The sequence below is a fragment of the Bubalus kerabau genome, chromosome 1, assembly GCF_029407905.1.
Source record: "Bubalus kerabau isolate K-KA32 ecotype Philippines breed swamp buffalo chromosome 1, PCC_UOA_SB_1v2, whole genome shotgun sequence".
Taxonomy (NCBI): Eukaryota; Metazoa; Chordata; class Mammalia; order Artiodactyla; family Bovidae; genus Bubalus; species Bubalus kerabau.
In genome coordinates, this window is record NC_073624.1 from 116294943 (window position 1) to 116319918 (window position 24976).

General features: G+C 39.8%; 1 protein-coding gene across 8 annotated transcripts in view; it reads left to right on the plus strand.

Annotated features, from left to right (window-relative positions):
• Positions 1–24976, plus strand: part of OSBPL8 (oxysterol binding protein like 8) — a 170163-nt gene that overhangs the window by 2366 nt on the left and 142821 nt on the right. Inside the window, exon 1 of one of the 8 annotated variants that reach the window (XM_055587215.1) lies at positions 955–1149. The exons of 5 other annotated variants lie outside the window; for them this stretch is intronic. In XM_055587215.1, coding sequence (XP_055443190.1) covers positions 995–1149 — 155 coding nt within the window. In that variant the 5' untranslated portion in view covers positions 955–994. Of the gene's footprint in view, positions 1–954; positions 1150–21533; positions 21552–24976 lie in introns of those variants that run through there. 2 more of the 8 variants (XM_055587224.1, XM_055587279.1) reach the window with 2 other exon arrangements.

Here is a 24976-nt window from a genome sequence, read left to right on the forward strand (position 1 = left end):
TTTTTTTTTCCCAATTAGAATATTATGACCTTTTAGAGGCAATCAAATGTTTCTTACAAAGCATTTATGGTACCTATAAATTTGGTAATATCTAGTTTTTAGGTTTCTTTTGAGTTGAAAAAGCCATAAAGGATAGTTAAGAAGTAATACAACTCTGTAATGGAATTATGCTTTAGTTTTAAGAAAAAAGTGATAAAGTTATGAATTTACAAAGCTTGCATTATAAAAACATCTCTCTTTTTAAGGAATTAATTGCATAATTTCTCTAATGAGTGTCCTTAGTACATTTAAACTTGGTTTATAAATAATCCTTCAAGAGCAGATCATTTGAATTGAAGCATGAAATGACAAAATAAAGAAATGATACTTAGAGTTTTCTAATATTATTTTGGAAAATCTTTATCCTAATAATACTTGAAGTATTGTATTTTAATACTTACATCATAATATCCAAAGCTGAAAACTTTTATTGCAATGATCTTGGAGCATTGAGGAATTAAAAAGGTCCTATCTTATGAATATGACCTACAAATAATACATAAATGCAACTTGAATTAAGTCTCTGAGTACTTGAGTAGTGAAGGTGGCTGTGTGCAGGGAAATTGAAGTCGAGTTTCCTTGTGGTTGAACACAGAAAGAGCTATCTGGACTAATGTGTGAAGATTTCATGTCAATATTTTCTTTTGGAAACCTCTGAAAGACTCTAGATCTATCCTTCCTTCCAGCTTGGTCCTCACCCCCTCATACATCCTCTTAAAGGCATGAAATTGAAGGTCTCATCTGGAACACTTGATAGAAGGATTTTTCCTCCCTGAAGAATGTTACCAAGTTTGCAAGGAGAGAGCTTTCTTCAGAGACCTTGTAGGAAAGAGTTCTTGTCCTGAAACATCATACTGTTCTATCCTTTGTTAATTTTTGTTGTTAAAGGTGGAAACAATGTAAACTCTCCATGATAGCAAGAACCATTGAAGTTCCAAATGCTTAAGAGTTGTGAATGAAAAAATGTGGTTCCAGATATATGACTGGAAAGCAAAGAGGAGTATGTGATAATGTAATCCAGATTGGGTACAAGGAAGGAGGTGACAAAAATGATGTAGGTGTCGAAGAAGGGAGGCAACTCATTTCATCTGGGGAACTTTCTTCGAAGAGGTAATTTTTCATTTAAGTCTTGACTGAAAGCGGTGTATCTGATGATTAGCAGATGTTTTCTAAGGGGCAGACAGCTTGAACCAAAGCATTTAAATTGGACTGGGTAGTCATGCCAGATTAAACACAGTGAGTCTTTTTTGGTAACATGAATTTTTCTTCTTCTCTTCTGTTACCTCTCCTTGATAAAAGTGTTGACACACTTTATAAGAGCTGAAATTTAGAGTATTTGAGTTTTGGAAGTGACAATGGTAGAGTGAAAGCAGGAGCATTGATATGGATCTGGATCTGGAGGTTGGAAAACTTGATGGGATTTCTGACTGCATTTTATACAAGAAATTAGGGGCTTACTTGATAGCTCAGTTGATAAAGAAACTGCCTGCAGTGCAGGAGACCAGGGTTCAATTCCTGGGTCCGGAAGATCCTCTGGAGAAGGGATAGGCTACCCACTCCAGTATTCTTGGCCTTCCCTTGTGGCTCAGCTGGTCAAGAATCTGCCCACAATGTGGGAGACCTGGGTTCAGTCCCTGGGTTGGGAAGATCCCCTGGAGAAGGGAAAGGCTACCCACTCCAGTATACTGGTTTGGAGAATTCCATGTACTGTATAGTCCATGGGGTTGCAAAGAATCAGACACTACTGAATGACTTTCACTTTATATAAGAAAGCTAGGTAAACCACTGGGCCTTAGCTTTCTCATTTGTAAAAAGAGGAGAATAAACCTTATTCACATGGTTGTTGGGGAAATGAGATTACAAAATGTATGTCAAAGTGCCTATTTCAATATTTCCCCCCTCCAGACTTGAAACCTTTGTATTGGGATTTAACTGACGAACAATGTTGTGGTATTTTCACGTGAACAGCAAAGGGACTTGGCTATGCATATACATGTATCCGTTCTCCCTGAACGCCCTCCCACCCCCCGGAAATGCCTATTTCAGTACTAACAGATAGGAGAAATCAAATGTTAAATTACTTAAAACATTTATTTGTCGTTAGAGCTTTAAAAATATTTTGATGTATTTATCACAGACTCTGATATCTACTTATCTTTGCATTGACCCATTGTGTTACCTTTAAATTTACCAGTATCTAAATTCTAGATACTTAATTTTCTTTCAGTCAAGCATAATGTTTTCTGATAGAAATGAGGCTTAATTGTATTACTTCTTAATGTTACAAACTACAGGGAATGTTAGATACCTTAAATTTGTAAAGCTTTAAGGGATATGTGTTACTGAAAAATCTGAGCCTTTAGGCTTTCTTTACAGAATTTGTTTTTGAAGAAATTGTGTTTGCCTGTCATGCAATCTGTCTATTCACTGTTGTGAAAAACAAAAAAAGTACATTTTCCTGCTATTACAGAAAAAAAAATTACTGAAAATATCATCTGTATGTTTTTAGTGATCTGAGTGACTGTAAACCATGAGGAGTCTCTATCTGCTGTGTTTTAGTTTAGAATTCAGTATTTTGTGAGCAGTCTTATAGACTTCTGCATCATTCCTTATCTAAGCTTTTTGCTCTAGTAGCTGTGCATTCTTTCATGAATCTCAAAATTTCATTATACTTTGTGAACTCTTTTCAGTGTTTAAATTAATAAAGCAGGCTGTCCTTTGTATAATATTTGAAAGTGAATTGTATTATGAAAAGACCAAAAAGAGTCTTGAATCTTCAAACAATAAGCCAGTTACCTACCATCTTCCATATTCACAAAGGACTGGGGGAAAAAAAAAAAAAGAGGAAACAGTTTTTGAACTTGAAGACTTTTCAAATAAAAAGGGAACTTTTTAATTCAGGGTTGTTAAAAACATGACAGATTCAGAGGGAGATGGAAAGCTCCTGAAGGTGGCTTGGTAGGAGTGGTTGGCCATAATACTAATGGTGACTGGGGCATGCTGGGTACTAACTGTGTACCCGGCACTTGCATATGCACTTGAGTGTCACCCCTCCCCCGACCAGGCCGTTTTCTCTTCCGTTTTGAAACCTCGAGCACTGAGAGATTAAGTGGTAGGCTGGAGAGCCAGGATTTGAACTCACCCTGAGTCACAGGGAGGGTAAGTAGCAGGTGGTGGGACTTGCCAAAAGGATTTGAGTTCAAGGTTTAACCTGACTTTTCACGTCAGAACCTGACCTTTTAGCCTTCATGTTATACTGCCTTGTGTCGTTTTTTGGCAGTTGCCCCTCGTGTCAGGTGTTGACCTTTATGATCTTTCTCAGTCTATTTTGACTTCGTGATTTGATGAAAATACAGTTTGTAATACGATTACCTCGATTTGCTTCATTTCATGTGTATTTGAATGACATCCTTTATTTTATGTGGAGTAAAGCAAATAATTCATTATTGTTCATTCAGTTGCCATTTTCTCACTCGGAAATTTCAGACTAAACTTGAATTGTATTCTAAGGTGATTTGTTACAATTTTTAAAATTCATACTTTTTTTAAAGAATAAAACGAATGCACAGAATTGGTATGAGTGGGTTATTATGAGTGATATTTAAGGTTTTTATCAGTGACATTTAATCATACAAATCTACATAATTAAAATCCATCCTTTTCAAAGGTCCACTGTTAAAATAACTTTTTTGGCTGCCAGATGCCACTGTTCGCAGGAGAAACAATAGAGTGGGAAAGACTAGAGATCTCCAAGAAACTTAGAGATACCAAAGGAACATTTCATTCAAACATGGGCACAATAAACGACAGAAACAATATGGACCTAACAGAAGTAGAAGATACTAAGAAAACGTGGCAAGAATACACAGAAGAACTATGCAAAATAGATCTTCACGACCCAGATGACCACGATGGTGTGATCACTCACCAGAGCCACACATGCTGGAGTCCGAAGTCAAGTGGGCCTTAGGAAGCATCACTATAAACAAAGCTAGTGGAGGTGATGGAATTCCAGCCGAGATGTTTCAAATCCTAAACAATGATGCTGTTAAAGTGCTGCACTCAATATGCCAGCCAATTTGGAAAACTCAGCAGTGGCCACAGGACTAGAAAAGGTCAGTTTTCATTCCAGTCCCAAAGAAAGGCAATGCCAAAGAATGCTTAAACTACTGCTCAATTACACTCATCTCACATGCTAGCAAAATAATGCTCAAAATTCTCCAAATCAGCCTTCAATATTATATGAACTGAGAACTTGCAGATGTTGAAGCTGGATTTAGAAAAGGCAGAGAACCGGAGATCAAATTGCCAACATTTGTTGAATCATCGAAAAAGCAAAGAGAGTTCCAGAAAAACATCTGCTTTATTGACTATGCCAAAGCCTTTGACTGTGTATATCACATCAAACTGTGGAAAATTCTTAAAGATACAGGAATACCAGACCACCTGACCTGCCTTCTGAGAAATCTGTATGCAGGACAAGAAGCAACAGTTAGAACTGGACATGGAATAACAGACTGGTTCCAAATTGGGAAAGGAGTACGTCAAGGCTATATATTGTCACCCTGCTTATTTAACTTATATGCAGAGTACATCATGAGAAACGCTCGGCTGGAGGAAGCACAAGCCTGGATCAAGATTCCCAGGAGAAATATTGATAACCTCAGATATGCAGATGACACCACCCTTATGGCAGAAAGTGAAGAGGAACTGAAGAACCTCCTGTTGAAAGTGAAAGAGGAGAGTGAAAAGCTGGCTTAAAACTCAACATTCGGAAAACTCAGATCATGGCATCCGGTCCCATCACTTCATGGCAAATAGATGGGGAAACAGTGGAAATAGAGACAGACTTTATTTTGGGGGGCTCCAAAATCACTGCAGATGGTGACTGTACCCATGAAAGTAAAAGATGCTTGCTCCTTGGAAGAAAAGCTATAATCAACCTAGACAGCATATTAAAAAGCAGAGACATTACTTTGCTGACAAAGGTTATCTTGTCAAAGCTATGGTTTTTCCAGTAGTCATGTATGGATGTGAGAGTTGGACCATAAAGAAAGCTGAGTGCTGAAGAATTGATGATTTTGAACTCTGTTGTTGTGAGAAGACTCTTGAGAGTCCCTTGGACTGCAAGGAGATCAAACCAGTCAGTCCTAAAGGAAATCCTGAATATTCATTGGAAGGACTGATGCTGAAGCTGAAGCTCCCAATACTTTGGCCGTCTGACGTGAAGAACTGACTTATTGGGAAAGACCCTGATGCAGGGAAAGATTGAAGGCGGGATGAGAAAGGATGAGATGGTTGAATGGCATCACTGACTCGATGGACATGAATTGGAACTGGCTTCAGGAGTTGGTGATGGACAGGGAGGCCTGGCATGCTGCAGTCCATGGGGTTGCAAAGAGTTGGGCATGACTGAGCGACTGAACTGACTGAACTGAACTGAGTTTGTCAGACTACTTAGCTTCTTAAAAGAAAGCTCATACTCCAGTGAAAATTATGAAATATGTGTATGTGCATTTTGATGGGGTGAGGGTATGGTATTTGATTGATACAAAAGTCACTGAGTTCTGACCATGAATTTTAAATTATTATTGGGCTCAAACATCTTTTTTAATCAAAATAGGAATGATTACAATCAACACATTTTTGCCAATGAGAAATAAGTTTGCTTGTTCCTGTAGCATAAAAATCCACGCTTTGGGATTCAGCAAACACTTTGAAAGCTTTTCCTGCCTCCTCCTGGTTGTGGGAGCATTTTGCCTGCAAAGAATTGTCGTTTGGCGAGAAGTCAGGTGAATATGGTAGAAGAGGCAAAACTTGGTAGCCCAATTCATTCAGCTTTTGAAGCGTTGATTGTGCAACGTGCAATCGGGATTTGTCTTGGAGAAGAATTGGGCCCATTCTGTTGACCAATGCAGGCTGCAGGCATTGCGGTTTTCGATTCATCTCTTTGATTTGCTGAGCATGCTTCTCAGATGTAGTGGTGTCACTGGGATTCAGAAAGCCGTATCAGATGGGCAGCAGACCAGCCGGCAGTGAACCATGACCTTTTTTTTGATGCAAGTTTGACTTTGGGAAGTGCTTTGGAGCTTCTCAGTCCAACCACTCAGCTGGTCATTGACGGTTTTATGCAATCCACTTTTCTTTGCATGTCACAATCCAGTCGAGAAATGGTGTGTTGTTGTTGCATAGAATAAGAGAAGACGACACTTAGAAGTGATTTTTTTTGATTTTTGGTCAGCTCACGAGGTACCCACTTATCAAGCTCTTTCACCTTTCCAGTTTGCTTCAAATGCCAAATGACCGTAGAATGGTCGATGTTAAGTTCTTTGGCGATTTCTAGTGTAGTTGTTATGGAGAAGGAAATAGCAACCCACTCCAGTGTTCTTGCCTGTAGAATCTCAGGGACGGGGGAGCCTGGTGGGCTGCCATCTGTGGGGTCATACAGAGTTGGAAATGACTGAAGCAACTTAGAGGAACCAGAGACCAAATTGCCAACATCCGCTGAATCATCAAAAAAGCAAGAGAGTTCCAGAGAAACATCTATTTCTGCTTTACTGACTATGCCAAAGCCTTTGACTGTGTGGATCACAATAAACTGTGGAGAATTCTGAAAGAGATGGGAATACCAGACCACCTGACCTGCCTCTTGAGAAACCTGTTTGCAGATCAGGAAGCAATAGTTAGAACTCGACATGGAACAACAGACTGGTTCCAAATAGGAAAAGGAGTACGTCAAGGCTGTATATTGTCACCCTGCTTCTTTAACTTATATGCAGAGTACATCATGAGAAACGCTGGGCTGGAAGAAGCACAAGCTGGAATTAAGATTGCCGGGAGAAATATCAATAACCTCAGATATGCAGATGACACCACCCTTATGGCAGAAAGTGAAGAGGAATTAAAAAACCTCTTGATGAAAGTGAAAGAGGAGAGTGAAAAAGTCGGCTTAAAGCTCAACATTCAGAAAATGAAGATCATGGCATCTGGTCCCATCACTTCATGGGAAATAGATGGGGAAACAGTGAAGAGAGTGTCAGACTTTATTTTTTTGGGCTCCAAAATCACTGCAGATGGTGACTGCAGCCATGAAATTAAAAGACGCTTACTCCTTGAAGGAAAGTTATGACCCACCTAGATAGCATATTCAAAAGCACAGACATTACTTTGCCAACAAAGGTCCGTCTAGTCAAGGCTATGGTTTTTCTTGTGGTCATGTATGGATGTGAGAGTTGGACTGTGAAGAAGGCTGAGTGCCGAAGAATTGATGCTTTTGAAAACTGTGGTGTTGGAGAAGACTCTTGAGAGTCCCTTGGACTGCAAGGAGATCCAACCAGTCCATTCTGAAGGAAATCAGCCCTGGGATTTCTTTGGAAGGAATGATGCTAAAGCTGAAACTCCAGTACTTTGGCCACCTCATGCGAGGAGTTGACTCATTGGAAAAGACTGATGCTGGGAGGGATTGGGGGCAGGAGGAGAAGGGGACGACAGAGGATGAGATGGCTGGATGGCATCACTGACCCGATGGACGTGAGTCTGAGTGAACTCCGGGAGTTGGTGATGGACAGGGAGGCCTGGCATGCTGTGATTCATGGGGTCGCAAAGAGTCGGACATGACTGAGCGACTGAACTGCACTGAACTGAAGCGACTTAGCTGCAGTAGCAGTGTAGTTGTGAGAGGGTCAGTTTCGATGATGACTCTCAACTGGTTGTTGTCAACTTCCGATGGCTAGCCACTATGCTCATTTCAAGCCTCTCTTCTCTTTTGCAAAACTTCTTGAACAACCACTGCACTGTATGTTAGCAGTTCCTGGGCCAAATACGTTGTTGATGTTGCAAGTTGTGTCTGCTGCTTTATGACCCATTTTGACCTCAAATAAAAAATTGGTTGAATTTGCTTTTTGTCTAACATCATTTCTATAGTATAAAATAAACATAAACAGCAAGTAATAAGTCATCAGCCAGAAAACATAAAGTGAGAAATTTGCGTTACAACAATGTATAATATAGCCACATTTATTTGAGAACATATTCCAATGTCAAACAGCAGAGTTCAACAATGCAAAACTGCAGTTACTTTTGCACCGACCTAACCCTGGGATTTCTTTGGAAGGAATGATGCTAAAGCTGAAACTCCAGTACTTTGGCCACCTCATGTGACGAGTTGACTCATTGGAAAAGACCCTGATGCTGGGAGGGAATTGGGGGCAGGAGGAGAAGGGGACGACAGAGGATGAGATGGCTGGATGGCATCACTGACTCGATGGATGTGAGTCTGAGTGAACTCCAGGAGTTGGTGATGGACAGGGAGGCCTGGCGTGCTGTGATTCATGGGGTTGCAAAGAGTTGGACACGACTGAGCAACTGAACTGAACTGAACTGAATTGAATAGGTTTGGGGAGACATAGTCCCGTTGAAGTAACACTTTTGTATGTTATTCATTCATGGTACAAAATATGTTATTATTTTGTATGAGTAATGAGGTGAGGGGACTTCCCTGGTGGTCTAGTGGCTGGGACTCCTCGCTTCCAGTGCAGGGGGCCCAGGTTCAATCCCTGATCGGGGAACTGGATCCCACATACCCCAGCTGGGAGTTCTCATGCTGCAGCTCAAGATCCCACATGTCGCAACTGAGACCTGGAGCAGCCAAATAAATAAATATTTATTTTTTTAAAAAAGAATAAGGAGTTGGGATTCCTTGGACGTGAAGACACAGGTACACTGTAAAGTGGAGAGTAGGGTGAGGCACTTCTGAGGACGAGTTTTGTTTACTGTATAATTTTGCCTATTGTTTTGACTATAATAACATTTAAGATCAACAGTCCAGAAGCAGAGAAAAATAGTGCTGTGCATCATAGTGGCGGGGTTGTAATAGTTCCCTGGGCTGTTTTGCAAGGTATGAGTGCTTTATAAATATTCATTAATGATCATGAAAGGAGTTTCTTACTACCTAATATTTTAGAAAGCTAGAGAGGCAGACTAGAACAGGCTCTGGAGCCAGACTGCTTCATTCAGAACCTCCACAGCCATGTAACTAGCTCATTGCCTTGTCCTGACCCTCTGTGACATGAGAGTGCTGCAGGCGAAGACAACGGTGTCTTCAGGCAGAGCAAGACCAGGAGATGCACCCTGTGAGTTTCCTGTTTTTCTTACGTGGTATGAAAGAGATCTGGAAGTTCTCACATAATCCAAGTGCAGGAAATAGAAGTTAACAGAGTGAGAGCCAGCCCGCCTGTCCTGCGGGGACTGGTGTGAGCGGAAGAACCAGCTAGATCCTAGAGGTTGTGGGGAGGGCGACTGCTTGGAAGAGGTAGCTGAAACCCTAAGAATATGCATACCAGCAGGAGCTGAGGTGGGGCCAAGTCAGGAGGCCCACTGGATGCTGCTGCAGCATCCTCGTCGGTGTATGCCATTGTGACCCTGCTGCTGCTGCTGCTGCTAAGTCGCTTCAGTCGTGTCCGACTCTGTGCGACCCCATCGACGGCAGCCCACATGGCTCCCCCGCCCCTGGGATTCTCCGGGCAAGAACACTGGAGTGGGTTGCCATTTCCTTCTCCAATGCATGAAAGTGAAAAGTGAAAGTGAAGTCGCTCAGTCGTGTCCGACTCACAGCAACCCCATGGACTGCAGCCTACCAGGCTCCTCCATCCATGGGATCCTCCAGACAAGAGTACTGGTGTGGGGTGCCATTACCTTCTAAACTTACTTGATCTTTTTTCTGGAGTACATCCTCAACTAACTTCCAAAAAAGTGTGTTTGAGAGGCAGATTTTCTGAATTTCTATGTATAAAATGTCTTCATTCTGTTTCCATATTTAACTGATAGTTCAAGTACAATCCTAAAGGAAGTCAGTCCTGAATGTTCATTGGAAGGACTGATGCTGAAGCTGAAGCTCCAATACTTTGGCCACCTGATGTGAAGAACTGACTCATTTGAAAAGACCCTGATGCTGGGAAAGATTGAAGGCAGGAGAAGAGGACGACAGAGGATGAGATGGTTGGATACCATCACTGACTCGATGGACATGAGTTTGAGCAAGTTCTGGGAGTTGGTGATGGGCAGGGAGGCCTGGCATGCTGCAGTCCATGGGGTCGCAAAGAGTCTGACACGACTGAGCTACTGAACTGACTGACTCTGGTACAGTATTGTAGGCTGCAAATGACTTTCCTTTGAAACTTTGAAAAGCAGTGCTTGGTTGTCTTCCAGCACTTGGTTTGAAGCCAGAAGCTGTCTAATTCCCTATCCTTTTAAGGTGGTTTGTTCTTAATTCTGACTGAAAACTTTGAGGATATTCTCTATTTTGTCTTTTTGCTGGAAACTCAATGAGGAGTGCATGTTTTTGTTCTGTTTTGGTTATATTTGTTATAGGCACTCAATTCCCCATATTTGAATCAGATTGTTCAACTCTAAGAAATCCTCTTCTACCTTTGATCTTTTCTTCTCTTTGTTTTCTTGTTTGTTCTACAGTAGGCAGATGTTTTCTTGCTTGGACTGATCCTCATCTTATTTTTGCTTTCATATTTTGTGCTTTTCTTAGCTCTGTGTTCAGGTGACTTTTTTCCCCCTAGTTTACTGGGCTGATTTTTTGAGGAGAGGGTAATCTATGAATTTTCTTGTTCTCTTTCTCTGCCATTCTTTTCTTGTTTTATGTTTTAGTGCTCTCTTTAGTCTCAGAATATGCAAAGTTACATATTTTTAAAAGGCATTTTGTGTTTCCTCAAATATTTTCTTCTCCTGTCAGCTTTTATGTTAGTTTTTGTAATCTCTTTTTTCTTACTTAGTTTTCCTTATATGCCTGATGATGCTTAGTTGACTCTCATTAATGTTTCAGAAAGAAGGACCAGATTCCTGGTCTGGATATCCCCCTCCCACTCTGTTCCTTGGACTGCTTTCAGTATGAGGTTTTTTTCCTTTGAATAGGAATTCTAGGCACGGCACTTCGTGGACAGGACATTATTGAGGGGCCTATCTGTTGGCAAGTGTTGTGTTAAGGGGGAGGGGAGCCAGGCCATGGGCCCTCAAAATTCCAGGCTGTTGTCCAGTCATTCAGTCGTGTCTGACTCTGCGACCCCATGGACTGCAGCACCCCAGGCTTCCCTGTCCACCATCTCCCGGAGCTTGCTCAAACTTATGTCCATTGAGTCGGTGATGCCGTCCAACCATCTCGTCCTCTGTCGTCCCCTTCTCCTTCTGCCGTCAATCTTTCCCAGCATCAGGGTCTTTTCTAGTGAGTTTGCTCTTTGAATCAGATGGCCAAAATATTGGAGCTTCAATCTCAGCATCAGTCCCTCCAGTGAATACTCAGGATTGATTTCCTTTAGGATTGACTAGTTTGATATCTTTGCAGTCCAAGGGACTCTCAAGAGTCTTCTCCAACACCACAGTTCCAAAGCATCAATTCTTTGGTCCTCAGCCTTTTTTATCGTCCAACTCTCACATTCATACATGACTACTGGAAAAACCATAGCTTTGGCTAGATGGACCTTTGTCAGCAGGGTGATATGTCTGCTTTTCAGTACACTGTCTAGGTTTGTCATAGCTTTTCTTCCAAGGAGCAAGTGTCTTTTAATTTCATGGTTGTAGTCATCATCTGCAGTGATTTTGGAGCCCAAGAAAATAAAGTCTCTCACTGTTTCCATTGTTTCCACATCTGTTTGCCATGAAGTGATGGGACCAGATTCCATAATCTTAGTATTTTGAATGTTGTATTTTAAGCCAGAGTTTTCACTCTTCTCTTTCACCTTCATCAAGAGGCTCTTCAGTTCCTCTTTGCTTTCTGCCATAAAGTTGGTGTCTTCCGCATATCTGAGGTAATTGATGTTTCTCCCAGCAATCTTGATTCCAGCTTGTGCTTCATCCAGCCCAGCATTTCTCTGCATATGTTATGATGTGCTCTGCATATAGGTTAAAGAAGCAGAATGACAATATACAGGTTAGAAGCGTTTATTATTCTGGGCCAGCATCCCCTAGATGGGATTTACTTTCTTCAGAGAAAGGCCTACTGTCATTTTGCCAGGGAGTAAATGCCAGTCGTTTAGGTGCTGCTTGGAGGTGGGTGTTGGGAAATGGAGCTGTCCCTTAAACAGTCAGTCAGGTAATATATAATTCTCCTATTTTTAGCCCCACTGTTTATTCCCACCCTTTGCTGAACTATTTACTTTGCAATAATGCTTCTCTGGGATTCTGTCAGATATATTGGTTCCCACCCTTTTATATAGAATAGATATATTCTATATAAATTTATATAAATAGATATTCTATAGGATAGAATGAGGCCATGGCTTTCTCTGCTTGTTGTATCAAGCAATTTCATATCTATTTTCATCTTTCATAAGCTTGTTGACTTTTCTCTCTGTACTGCTCATCTCCACTTCTGGTGTGTGTCTTATTTTTAATTTTGTTATAATTTAAAGGTTACTCTCGATTTACAGTTATTACAAAATATTGGCTCTATTCCCTGTGTTGCACAGTACATCCTTGAGCCCATCTTACACCTATTAGTATATACTCCCATTTCCTGACCCCTATTTTGCCCCATCTCTGCTGTTAATTTCTTTTGCTCTTATTATTCTTTTTCTGTATGAACTGTTTTTATTTCAATGGGATATCTGGAATAACTGGAGGGAAAATTTATATTTGGTCCATCATCTTTTGTTGGAGACCTTTTCTATCTTTTTATGATGTTGTTAATGCAGGTTTATTCAATAAAAACTGTGATCGTGATACTATGTTGATGTCCATTGGTATTTCTTCACTATTGATTTGTAAAGGTGTTTGTGTCTTTCTGCCAGTTGGTCCTGAAATTTGGGTGCTTTTTGAATTCTTGTTTGCTGCTTCGTTTCTCTGTTTCCTCGTCTGTTGTCATCTGCCCCAGCCTGGACATGTCATTACGATTCTCTTGCCACTTCCACTTTATCCCTCGAAAACCGAATGAGACCATTTAGAATTGTGTGTAAAATAGTGTCTTTTCTCTAGAGAATGGCGTGTCACCTGTAAGCCCATTGCTCCTGTCACATTGTGATTATTCATTATATGCTTTCTGTTTCTCAGCTGTGTCAAGGCAGATGAGGTGTTACTCTTTTTCATTTACTTCTCTGCCTTAATTGTGATATCTACTTTGGTTCCTTAGTTATTGATATTTTTCTCTATTACCTTTCTTTCTCTTCTTCCTAATTATTTTTGGTACTTTAAATGTTGAGCTTAGATTGCCTAGGTGGTTCACTAATGCCATAATTTTCATCTCCTTTTATTTTATACTCAGAAAAACTTCCCAGCGTTGTTTAAATTCTGTATCCTTTATTCTGGTTTTTATTTTCCAGTCTCCTTTCTCAAAGCTTTAGAGAAATTGATTGACTATAATTTATGGGGAGCAAATACGTTTAGGCGTCTGTTTCCCCGTCTTCCGTGGTACTGCTGCACTTCTCTGTTAGTTTGCTCAGTCCTTCTCTCGTGAGGCTTTGTCATGCCTTCTTTTCCAGCGATGGTTTTGACTGCTGAGATGTCTTTTATGATTAGAGTTCTAATGCGCTTGCAATCAGAAGTTTATTTAATCCAGATTTTTAAAATGCTGACTACTTTGAAATTGAAATCCTGTCAGAAGGGTTGTGATTTGGAAGGCTTAAACGCCTAGATTTGGCCTGATTATGTAAGATCCTGTGGAACCTACACAGTACATGCTTATTTGAAATTTAAAGTAGCTTAGAAAAGAAATCGGCTCTTGTGTAGTTTCTTTATTTGCCTGCCCTAGGGGATATCAAAGCTGTAAATATTCCCTAATGCAGTTGATATTTATTCACTGATTATTTTGTGAACTTTCTCCATATTCTGTGCAACTCTTGGTTTTAGAATCCAGACGTTTGATTAGATCATGGTTGTATGTCTCCTGGTCTACCTTTTTCAGGTATGCTAAACATTTTCCTTTTTAGATACTTGTTATAATCACTATCCTTCTTGTCTGGCTCATTATGGTATACTTTATTGCTTCTATTATGTGTACAGTTTGGGTACTTCTTCTCACTGTTCCTGAAGTTTTAAAATAGAATCTTTAGCATTGTTTTTCAGTTTGGGAAATTGTAGGTTTATTATCTTTGTTTTGTCAAGAATTTCTGATTAGGGTGTAAAAATTTAAAAATAATACTCTGTTAGTATTGAGGAAGAATTCCTGTGTGCAAACAGACTCATTTAAGAGGTTGATTGCTTAACATAATTAGTGTTTTAACTAGCAGAATCTTACTTGGTTTTCTTTGGTGGCTTCTACAGAATTTACAGTAGTAGTAATTAACCTCTTCAAGTTTGTAAATTCCAATTAATCAGTGATACATTTTTGTGGCTATGACACAAGTTGATTTTAATTAAATTCAGAAAATTATGCTTTTTTTGGTATTCTCTAGGAATCTTTTTCAGTGTCACCATATTGATCAGTTTTCTTTTAGGAAGTCTTTCAGTATGAGTTGTTTACATAATTTGTCTTTTTCGATAGTCTTTTTCATTGAAGTATTAAAAATTATGTTAATTCTCATAGATCCTTTTTGAATTGGCATGTGGAAGTGTAATTATGTATCTTGGTTACCTTACATGATAAATTAAAGATGATGAGTACTTTGGTTGTGGTAATTTATACCTTGAATTAAAACCCAGAAACATCTAGGCCAGAGTTAGGCACTCAGACACTCATTTTTCTTTCATGCCCAAGGTAGAAAACCATTCTTAGCTGTACCAAATTATGAAGAAATTGTTTTGGGGACTGAATAATAAAATCAGTAATAAAATTCCTTGAGGTTCTTCTGGATTAACTGTAGTCTTGCATTTCAAACTTTGATCCTTAGTGAAGAACTCCCACCTTTAAATATGGATATGAATTTACTTGTAGGAAACTGGTGCAAGTCCTTTGGTTTATTATAGCCAGTTACCATAATTAATGAGAAACACATTCACTTTTTTCTAGTATCATGATTTAAAACAAGGTTCATATTTTCCTTAGAAAAGAACCTTTTAGAAAACAGCAAATTCACATAGAATGAGGTGGTTTTAGCTGTATTTTTAAATATCTCAGTTTAAAAATAAAGACTTAAAATCCAAGGGAGACATTTAATATATTGGGCTAAATTATTAATAGATGGCCAGTGACATATTTCCAAATACTGTCCTTAAGAGGCCTCGGTTTATTATTGTATCAGAAACCCTCTTTGAGACCCTGTGTCACAGCCTTCTGCAACCTAGCATTACAAACACCAACTGATTTAGTAAACAGATGCACTGGGAAAAAATAAAAACCTGCCAGAAGTATTGTCTTTCCTGCTAAGTAACTTTGTGACCTTGGCAAAGCACTTAGACTCTGTGGGTCTTAGGAAAATGGAGAGTTGGAATAGATAGCCTCTTAGGTTCTTTTGAGAATTCCTTGATGATGCTAGGGGGCATCATGTAATATAGTCATTACAATAGCTCTGAAATAGATGATTTTATTCCCATTTTACAGATAGAATTATTGATGTTGTACCGACTCTGTGTTCAGTCAAGTAACATGATGAATCATGTAGCTGCCAAGACGCCAAGCAAAAAGTTGAACTTAGCCTATCTCATTCTATAGCTGTGTTTTTTTCAGAATACAGTACTGCCTTTCCAAGCCATGTTGTTAGAGTAGACCACTAGACTTTATTCCTAAAATTTATTGCATTTCTTAATCTGTACTTTATAGTAAATGTGCTTCTGCATGATATCATGTGTTACTCTGGGAAACCAGAAGTCAGGGATCAGGCCTGTCTCACTTGTGCCTGGAGTAGAAATGTGTGACCAGCTTTTAGATAAGCATATTAAAACTTACATGTCTAAGAGATGATTGATGTGTTCAGAGTTATTTTGAGTTGATTTGAGTAACGTCAGTGTTTTTCAAAAACACTTTTCAAACTATCCTTTTGATATTTCTTTAGTGACTTCAACCTTATTCTTTTACGTATATTCTTTGATGGCAAATGACATCTGTTGAGAATGAATTTGATATTTGGAAAAAGTGGGAAGTCATTCTGAACTGAGTCTCATACACAAAATTAGGGAACAAAATGAGAAATGCCATTTTTAGTTAAAAATAATCAGTAACCAAAAGGATGACATCTATTATTCTTGTGTCATTTGTATGGTAGCTAAGAAAGGGATTAGAAGAGAGGAGTTCTAGAGTTGTTTTGTATGATGGCAAGTTGAAATAGTCTACAAATGACTACTCTAATGGAGATAACCTTTATTTGGATGTAAATTCTGCTAAATTAGTTAAAGTTACACCTTAAAATAGTTATACTTGTTCTCTGTTTGTGACTTAGGCCAGTGCTGAGCTGATGTAGCCTGTGCTTCAGAGTTGGTGAATGAATTATACATGGCAGGCAGGTGGTAGTCTTTCCATTTTAAAGGAGATCAGAATCTATATAACATTTGTTTGCATAATAATATAATTCTCAGTTATATTCATATTTATTATATAATTTGTGGTTATCTGTATCTAGGTTTAATTCCAGTCAGCTACCTTGTCCCATTTCCTAGTATGAACTAAAAGCACTTCTGCTGCTAAGCCTGAGTATACTGTTTGATGTAGGTCTACACATAAAATAAGCTTTCTGCAAAAATTATACTGGGGGACATTCTGAACCTATATTACTGAATGGCTTTTGGATATCAGTGCTGTACTCTCTTGGTACAGATATAAGCAATACTTATACCTATATATCTTGTTGCAGAAGAACTTGTGACAGATTGCATTTTATCTTTTCAAGCATTATTTTTTAAAATTTAAAATCCCAAAGGATAGAGTTTAATGAAGCTTCCTCATTTGTGATTATTAAGGAATACTAAAAAATGCCTCTAGTCCCTTTTTCATAATACTTTTCCTTTTGAGGTTTCAGAATAATTGAATGTTACAAGACCTTTAATTCAACAGATATTTGAGTGTAAGTCATTCCATGGTGGCTCAGGCGGTAAAGAATCTGCCTGCAATGCTGGAGACCCGTGTTTGCTCCCTGGGTGGGGAATGAAGGAATGGCAATCCACTCCAGTATTCTTGCCTGGAGAATCTCATGGACAGAGGAGCCTGGCAGGCTACAGTCCATGGGGTCACAGAGAGTTGGACACAGCTGAGTGACTAACACTTTGGCTTTCATTATGCAAGGGACTGAAAATTTAGTGGGAACTAGATAGACATGTGTGGAGAAGGCAATGGCAACCCACTCCAGTACTCTTGCCTGGAAAATCCCATGGATGGAGGAGCCTGATGGGCTACAGTCCATGGGGTCACGAAGAGTTGGACACGACTGAGCAACTTCACTTTCACTTTTCACTTTCATGCACTGGAGAAGGAAATGGCAACCCACTCCATTGTTCTTGCCTGGAGAATCCCAGAGACGGGGGAGCCTGGTGGGCTGCCGTCGATGGGGTCGCACAGAGTTGGACACGACTGAAGTGACTTAGCAGCAGCAGCAGATAGACACGTGAGCTCTGTGTGTGTGTGTGTGTGTGTGAAGGATGGGAAACAGATTGTAAAGTACTAATTGTGCAATTCACTGTGTAGTCACCACTGTGGACAGAGCTAAGAGGAGGAAATAAGAGGGTGATAGAAGATTTTGCTGACCTAGTGGGGGAGGGGAGCCAAGGAAGGTGACTTAAGCTGAGAGGGAAAAGAAGAATATTTCTGGCAGAACATCTTGTTTAAATATCCTGGAACAGCAAGGAACTTGGCTTTTGCTAGAACTGAGAGTCCACTGTGTGTAAAAAAAATAATAATGAGAGTGACAGTAATATGGCTCAGTAGGCAAGGGCCAGGTCATGCAAGACTTGAGAGGTCTTGTTAAGGAGTTTGATTTTTGTCTCAAGGTCCATTAGAATAGTTTAAACAAAGGGATCGTGAAATGATCAAGTTTAGCATAATCACTCTGGGTGCTGTGTAAGATGGTTTGAAGCGACTAGGGTAGATGCTGGGAGACTCGTTAGGCTGTGTTGAAGTTAAGGTCCCTAATGGCTTATCCAAGGGAGAATCCTGTAGGCCAGTGGGTCTCAAGGTGTGTCACCTGAGAGCTTATCAGAAGTACAGGTTCTCGGTTTCTTACTGAGACCTGTTGAATCAGAAGCTTTGGGAGTGGAGCTTAGAAATGTGATTTTGAACAAGCCTTGCCAGTGATTCTGATGCTTCCTAAAGTTTTCGAACCTCTGCCGCAGGTCACTAGATACGTGATTTTGGTATAGGATAAAGCTCTAAGTTGGTGATGTGAATACGGAGTAGCTGCATGAAGAGGGTATTTGAAAACAAGAGAAGAGGTTCTAATAGAATGAAACACTGAGGTCCTTTAGTTTACAAGACCTGTAGCAGAGTGAAGAGAGCTAAGGAAAGAATTAGAAGAGGGTCGGTTGGAAGGACTAGACAGCCAGGAGCATCTTTGGAGGGGCATGGCAAAGGGAGCGTTACACTTGGCGATGCAGGATCCTCGTGTGAGTAACTGTAGTGGGATTACAGAGGCAGGCACCAGGTCTCAGTGGGTTCAGAGGGAAAGGGAGGAAGGAGTGAAGAAAATATAATTTACTTACTCTTTATTCTTTGGCGAGATATTTAAAATTCCAAAATATGGGAAAAGTAGATAACCTTGATGGGCAAGTAACCGGCATATGGTTCTGTTGAGAACTGTATGATATTAATAAAATCTCAATGTTTGGACCTATTGATTTTGAAATTCATAATTTACATAGAAGGCTGAGCTCAAGTCTTTACCATTTTGCAAGGAATGCCATAGTGTAATAGTAAACTTACGGGAGGGAAGTTGCGGGGCGGATGTTTAACCTACCAAGATGGTTTTTTTAACATGATTGAAACCATTTTAGTGTGTATTTATATGAAAGTAATTTTTAAGTTACAAATACTCTTATTCATTACAAATGTATTAATTCATCTTCTACTACTATTAAGTATCTAAAGAAAAATAAAAATTAAAAAATTAAATAAATTGAAGTACAGTTGATTTAGTGTTGTGTTAGTTCCAGGTATAAAGGAAAATTCTTTAAGTGTGTTTTATAATTCAAACTTTTAATTTCTTTAATTACCCTGGCTTGTTAGACTTATTCTAACATGTTAATGTTATACTGTTCTTAAGGAAGACCACATTTAATGTGAAGCCAAATTAAGATAATTTCAAGGTGAACCCCAGTTACAAAGTACTGTCTTTCAAGTCTCTCGCATGTGCGTGTGTGCGTACACATGAGGGAGCGGATGGGGGATGAAGGCAGAATTCAGCCATTTGGAGATGCATTTTCTTGGTGACATATTTTTGTCTAATGTTTTTTAAAGCAAAAACATATCAACATATGCTGTCTGTAAAATTCAACAGCTATAGAAGCTCATCCAGTTAGTTTCTGTTGCCACTAGACCCCACTGTATGTCCCGAAGAATCTGCTTATTATCAGTTTGGTATTATTCTTCCAGGTATTCTTCCCCTTGTCCCTCCTTCCCCTAATCCCCCACCCCCACCCCATATATGTACATGTATGTATAATTAAAAAAAAAAACACAATTGGGATTATAATGCTGTTTTGCAGTTTTTTTCCACCAGTCAATACATTTTAAATCTAAAAGGCTGAATCTTAATAATTCTTCCCATTGAATTTATATTTTGTTCTCTGAACATCAAACTGAGTCTTGAGACTGGGGTTCTGGTCTCTTTTGCTCACTTAATCCCTCTATGATTAGTTTCTACATCTGTCAAATTTAGAGATGGTCAGTGATTGATTTGAAGATTTCTGATATCTCTAAGGGCTTCGCAGATGGTTCAGTGGTAGAGAATCGTCCTGTTGTGCAGGAGTCAGAGGTTTAATCCTTGGGTTGGGAAGATCCCCTAGATAAGAAAATGGCAACCCACTCCAGTATTCCGCCTGGGATCCCGTGGACAGAGGAGCATGGCGGGCTGTAGTCCACGGGTTTGCAAGGAGTAGGATGCGACTGAGGGACTTACCAACAACAGAGGAAAGGAGATGTGGCTCTGAGGCAGGAGCTGTGCTTTCTGCTCTCCGGCTTTCCACTTTGCAATTACTGGCTAAGTAAAATTTTTACAAAACGCTTGAGAAGGCAGAGCAGTCTCAGTTTGAAGAATCTCTGAGTGAGGTGGTTTGGCTTTGGAGTTAGCATTGCTCTGTTCTTACTGTGAATATTACATTTATTTCCTGCTTTCAGTGTCTCAGGTTGCTTATCTTATTTCCTTTTCATTTTTCTCTGTTTTTAATTATTTTCACCTTTTTTTAATCCATAGTGTTCTTTGTCTTTTAAACTTGTAGGGACTCTTTGTATTCCTAATCTTAAGCTTGTGTTTTTCTAATATTTTCTCGTCACTTTTATATATTTTGAATTTCTCTGGCTTTCATATTTGAATTTTTGTGCTTAAACTCTTTTTAAACAATTAGCTATTGTTTTCAAGTAGCATTTTATTAAGGCAGAGACACAAGAATAAAGAATAATTGAGAAAATGAATGACTCCAGCAGTGGCTTGCCCAGGGAGAGCTTTAGTTTGTTTTTACTGATACACGTGTTCTTTTTTCTATAAACCTGGCTGCTGGGCTGCATAGTTCTTTTATGACTGGCTTCCAATATATTGGGTTGGCCAAAAAGTTAGTTCAGTTCGTCCATAATCTTATGGGAAGACAGAACGCACGTTTTGGTCAGCCTGATGCTTCACACTCTAAGTAAGAGATTCAGGGTGGCTTGTCCTCTCCACTTACCCAGTAGTAGCTCTCAGGGCTTCCCGTAACAGACTTGCTTATTCATTTAAATTTTGAACCTCTTCCTCCTAGCTTTAACCTGAGTATGTACCATGGGCAAATTTCCCACCTCTAAATAAATAAGTCTATTTACAGTGATAAAGCCTTTGAACTGTACATAAAAGGACTGCTCTCATGTTTCTTATCATCCTATCTTTAATTATTTTGGAGGTGTTTGATTTTAAAAGTTTCACAATCTTCATTTTAAAAAACAATAAATAATCTTTAGCAGTATTAGCCTCCCCAGATCTGCTTTCAATAAAAAGTGAAAACGAAAAACAGTGGTGGGTCTTGCCTAATAGTTTACCACTAATCTTATTATTAAAATTTTTTTCTAATTTATATTTCTTCAGTAGCTTCCTTTTCTGGTATACATAGAGGAAATTCTTTGAAAAGTATTTTATGATATTATACCCTATTGTCATGAAAAATGAATGTTAACGAGACAAGCATTTGTGACTGATATATCAATACTTTTTTATGTCTTCATAGAGACCTCAGTTATTACTTTGATGTATTACATACAGGCCCAAGAAAGCAAACGTAGATAAGGTCATTCTTTAGTCTCTGGGCCACGGCCTCTGACTGCTTACGGCTGTGAGGTGGGTGAAGCAGATGAAGCCTTGTTTTTCAGCTGACTGTCACCACATAAGGTCTTCCTCCATAGGAGGCTAGAGTGGGTTCAGGCCCGGAGCTGTGCCGTCCTCATTGGAGCTGCACTGCTGCTGCTTGGATTAAAGGTCAGCATTACTGTCCTTCAGCATTATGTCTCTCATTGTGCCCTCTCACTCTGCCTTTCTGATTGTTCCTCATTCTAGCAACTAAACTAGCTCAGATGATTACTATTTTGGCCACGTCTTTAGACAGAAGGCTTCCCAGGTGGGGCTAGTGGTAAAGAACTGCCTACCAATGCAGGAGATGTAAGAGATGTAGGTTTGATCCCTGGGTCTCTAGAAGATCCCTGGACGATCCCCTGGAGGAGGGCATGGCAACCCGCCCCAGTGTTCCTACCTGGAGAATCCTGTGGACACAGGAGCTTAGCCGGCTACAGTCCATAGGGTCACAGAGTCAGACACAACTGAAGCAACTTAGCTTGCACATCCCAGATACAAAGCATTGAAAAAACACTTTTCTGTGTATAAAATATACAAAGGAATTATTCTGCCATATATGTAAAATCTTAATAAATATTTAAGTTAGTTTAAATGTCATAAAAATGCAAACCCTGCACTCTTTTATTAAACATTTTTACGTGTATACATGTAAAAATATTTCAAAATTATGAATACCTAAGAATCCTAATCTTGGTCACTTTAGGTCTCTTGAAATATAATTATAGCATTCTTGTACCTTCTTAAGTAATGAGCCTTGATATAATTCTTGTTCAGTTCAGTTCAGTCACTCAGTCGTGTCCGATCTTTGCGACCCCATGAATTGCAGCACGCCAGGCCTCCCTGTCCATCACCAACTCCCGGAGTTCACTCAGACTCACGTCCATTGAGTCAGTGATGCCATCCAGCCATCTCATTCTCTGTTGTCCCCTTCTCCTCCTGTCCCCAATCCCTCCCAGCATCAGGGTCTTTTCCAAAGAGTCAACTCTTCGCATGAGGTGGCCAAAGTATTGGAGTTTCAGCTTCAGCATCATTCCTTCCAATGAACACCCAGGACTGATCTCCTTCAGAATGGACTGGTTGGATCTCCTTGCAGTCCAAGGGACTCTCAAGAGTCTTCTCCAACACCACAGTTTTCAAAAGCATCAATTCTTTGGCGCTCAGCTTTCTTCACAGTCCAACTCTCACATCCATACATGACCACTGGAAAAACCATAGCCTTGACTAGACGGACCTTTGTTGGCAAAGTAACATCTCTGCTTTTGAATATGCTATCTAGGTTGGTCATAACTTTCCTTCCAAGGAGTAAGCGTCTTTTAATTTCATGGCTGCAGTCACCATCTGCAGTGATTTTTTGGAGTCCAGAAAAATAAAGTCTGACACTGTTTCCACTGTTTCCCCATCTATTTCCCATGAAGTGATGGGGCCGGATGCCATGATCTTCGTTTTCTGAATATTAAGCTTTAAGCCAACTTTTTCACTCTCCTCCTTCACTTTCATCAAGAGGCTTTTTAGTTCCTCTTCACTTTCTGCCATAAGGGTGGTGTCGTCTGCATATCTGAGGTTATTGATATTTCTCCCGGCAATCTTGATTTCAGCTTGTGCTTCTTCCAGCCCAGCATTTCTCATGATGTACTCTCCATATAAGTTAAATAAGCAGGATAACAATATACAGCCTTGACGTACTCCTTTTCCTATTTAGAACCAGTCTGTTGTTCCATGTCGAGTTCTAACTGTTGCTTCCTGACCTGCATATAGGTTTCTCAAGAGGCAGGTCAGGTGCTCTGGTATTCCCATCTCTTTCATAATTTTGCAGAGTTTATTGTTATCCACACAGTCAAAGGCTTTGGCATAGTAAATAAAGCAGAAGTAGATGTTTTTCTGGAACTCTCTTGCTTCTCCTATAATCCAGCGGATGTTGGCAATTTGATCTCTGGTTCCTCTGTAGTTGATAGTTTTGGGGGGAGACTTTTTGGTATTGTTTTCCAAAATAACAATCACTTACAGAATTCAGATTCTGGAAAATGCAAAAGGCTTTCATAATTTCAAGAGCACAATGACAGCTACACAGCAAGTCCTTATGTTGCTTAGCTATAATTACATTTTAATAATTATTTCTCTTTGGAGGAAAGAACTATGGCTAACCTCCAAGAGACTGATGAATGTTAAGTATTCATATTTTCTCAGGAGAAGTATCATTGTATCATTTCTATCCTGGATCCTACTGTAAATTTTAAATGAATATTTGAGTCAGATGGGGCGATTTCCCTGGTTTTTTGGTCACTCCCATATATGAACTTGCTGCCACAGATGTGCTAATTTTGCCATCTCCTACACACAATTCGCTCCTTCCGCCTCCATTCTTCTGCCCATTGCTATTCCCTCTGCCTGCATCCTTCCATTCATTTTCTTTTCTCTTTTTAATACTGGTATCTAAAATTATTTCCTCTCAAGCTCCTTATTCTATGTAATTATTACTTATTTTCCTGGTTTCACCTTAACACTTAACTTGGGTAAATATGTGCTCAGTCATTCAGTCGTGTCCAACTCTTTACAACCCCATCAACTGTAGCCCTCCAGGCTCCTCTGTCCATAGAGTTTCCAGGCAAGAATGCTGGAGTGAGTTGCCATTTCCTATTCTAATAGATAGGTACAGATTTAACTATTCTGAGCTAGCTTCCCTGGTGGCTCAGACAGTAAAGAATCTGCCTGCAATGCAAAAGACCCAGGTTCAATCCCTGGGTTGGGAAGATCCTCTGAAGAAGGGAATGGCAACCCACTCGAGTATTCTGGCCTGGAGAATTCCATGAACAGGGAAGCCTGGCAGGCTACAGTCCATGGGGTCACAGAGAAGTTGGACACAGCTGAGCGACTAACACTGACACTGATTGATTCAGGTATAGTGTTAGATCTATGTCATTTAATTTTCATAGTGATCCTGTGAGTTATTCCCAGTTTACCAGTCAGTTCAGTCATTCAATGGTGTCTGACTTTGCAACCCCATGGACTGCAGCACCCCAGGCTTCCTTGTCCATCACCAACTCCCAGAGCCTACTCAAACTGATGTCCATCATGTCGATGATGCCATACAACCATCTCGTCCTCTGTCGTCCCCTTCTCCTCCCGCCTTCAATCTTTCCCAGCATCAGGGTCTTTTTCATCAGGTTCTTTTCCAATGAGTCGGTTCTTCGCATCAGGTGGCCAAGGTATTGGAGTTTCAGCTTCAGCATCAGTCCTTCCAGTGAATATTCAGGACTGATCTCCTTTAGGATGGACTGTTTGTATCTCCTTGCAGTCCAAGGGACTCTCAAGAGTCTTCTCCAACACCACAGTTCAAAGGCATCAATTCTTCAGTGCTAAGTTTTCTTTATAGTCCAACTCTCATATCCATACATGACCACTGGAAAAACCATAGCTTTGACTAGATGGACCTTTGTTGGTAAAGTAATGTCTCTGCTTTTAAATGTGCTGTCTAGGTTTGTCATAGCTTTTTTCAAGGAGCAAGCATCTTTTAATTTCATGTCTGCAGTCACCATCTGCAGTGATTTTGGAGC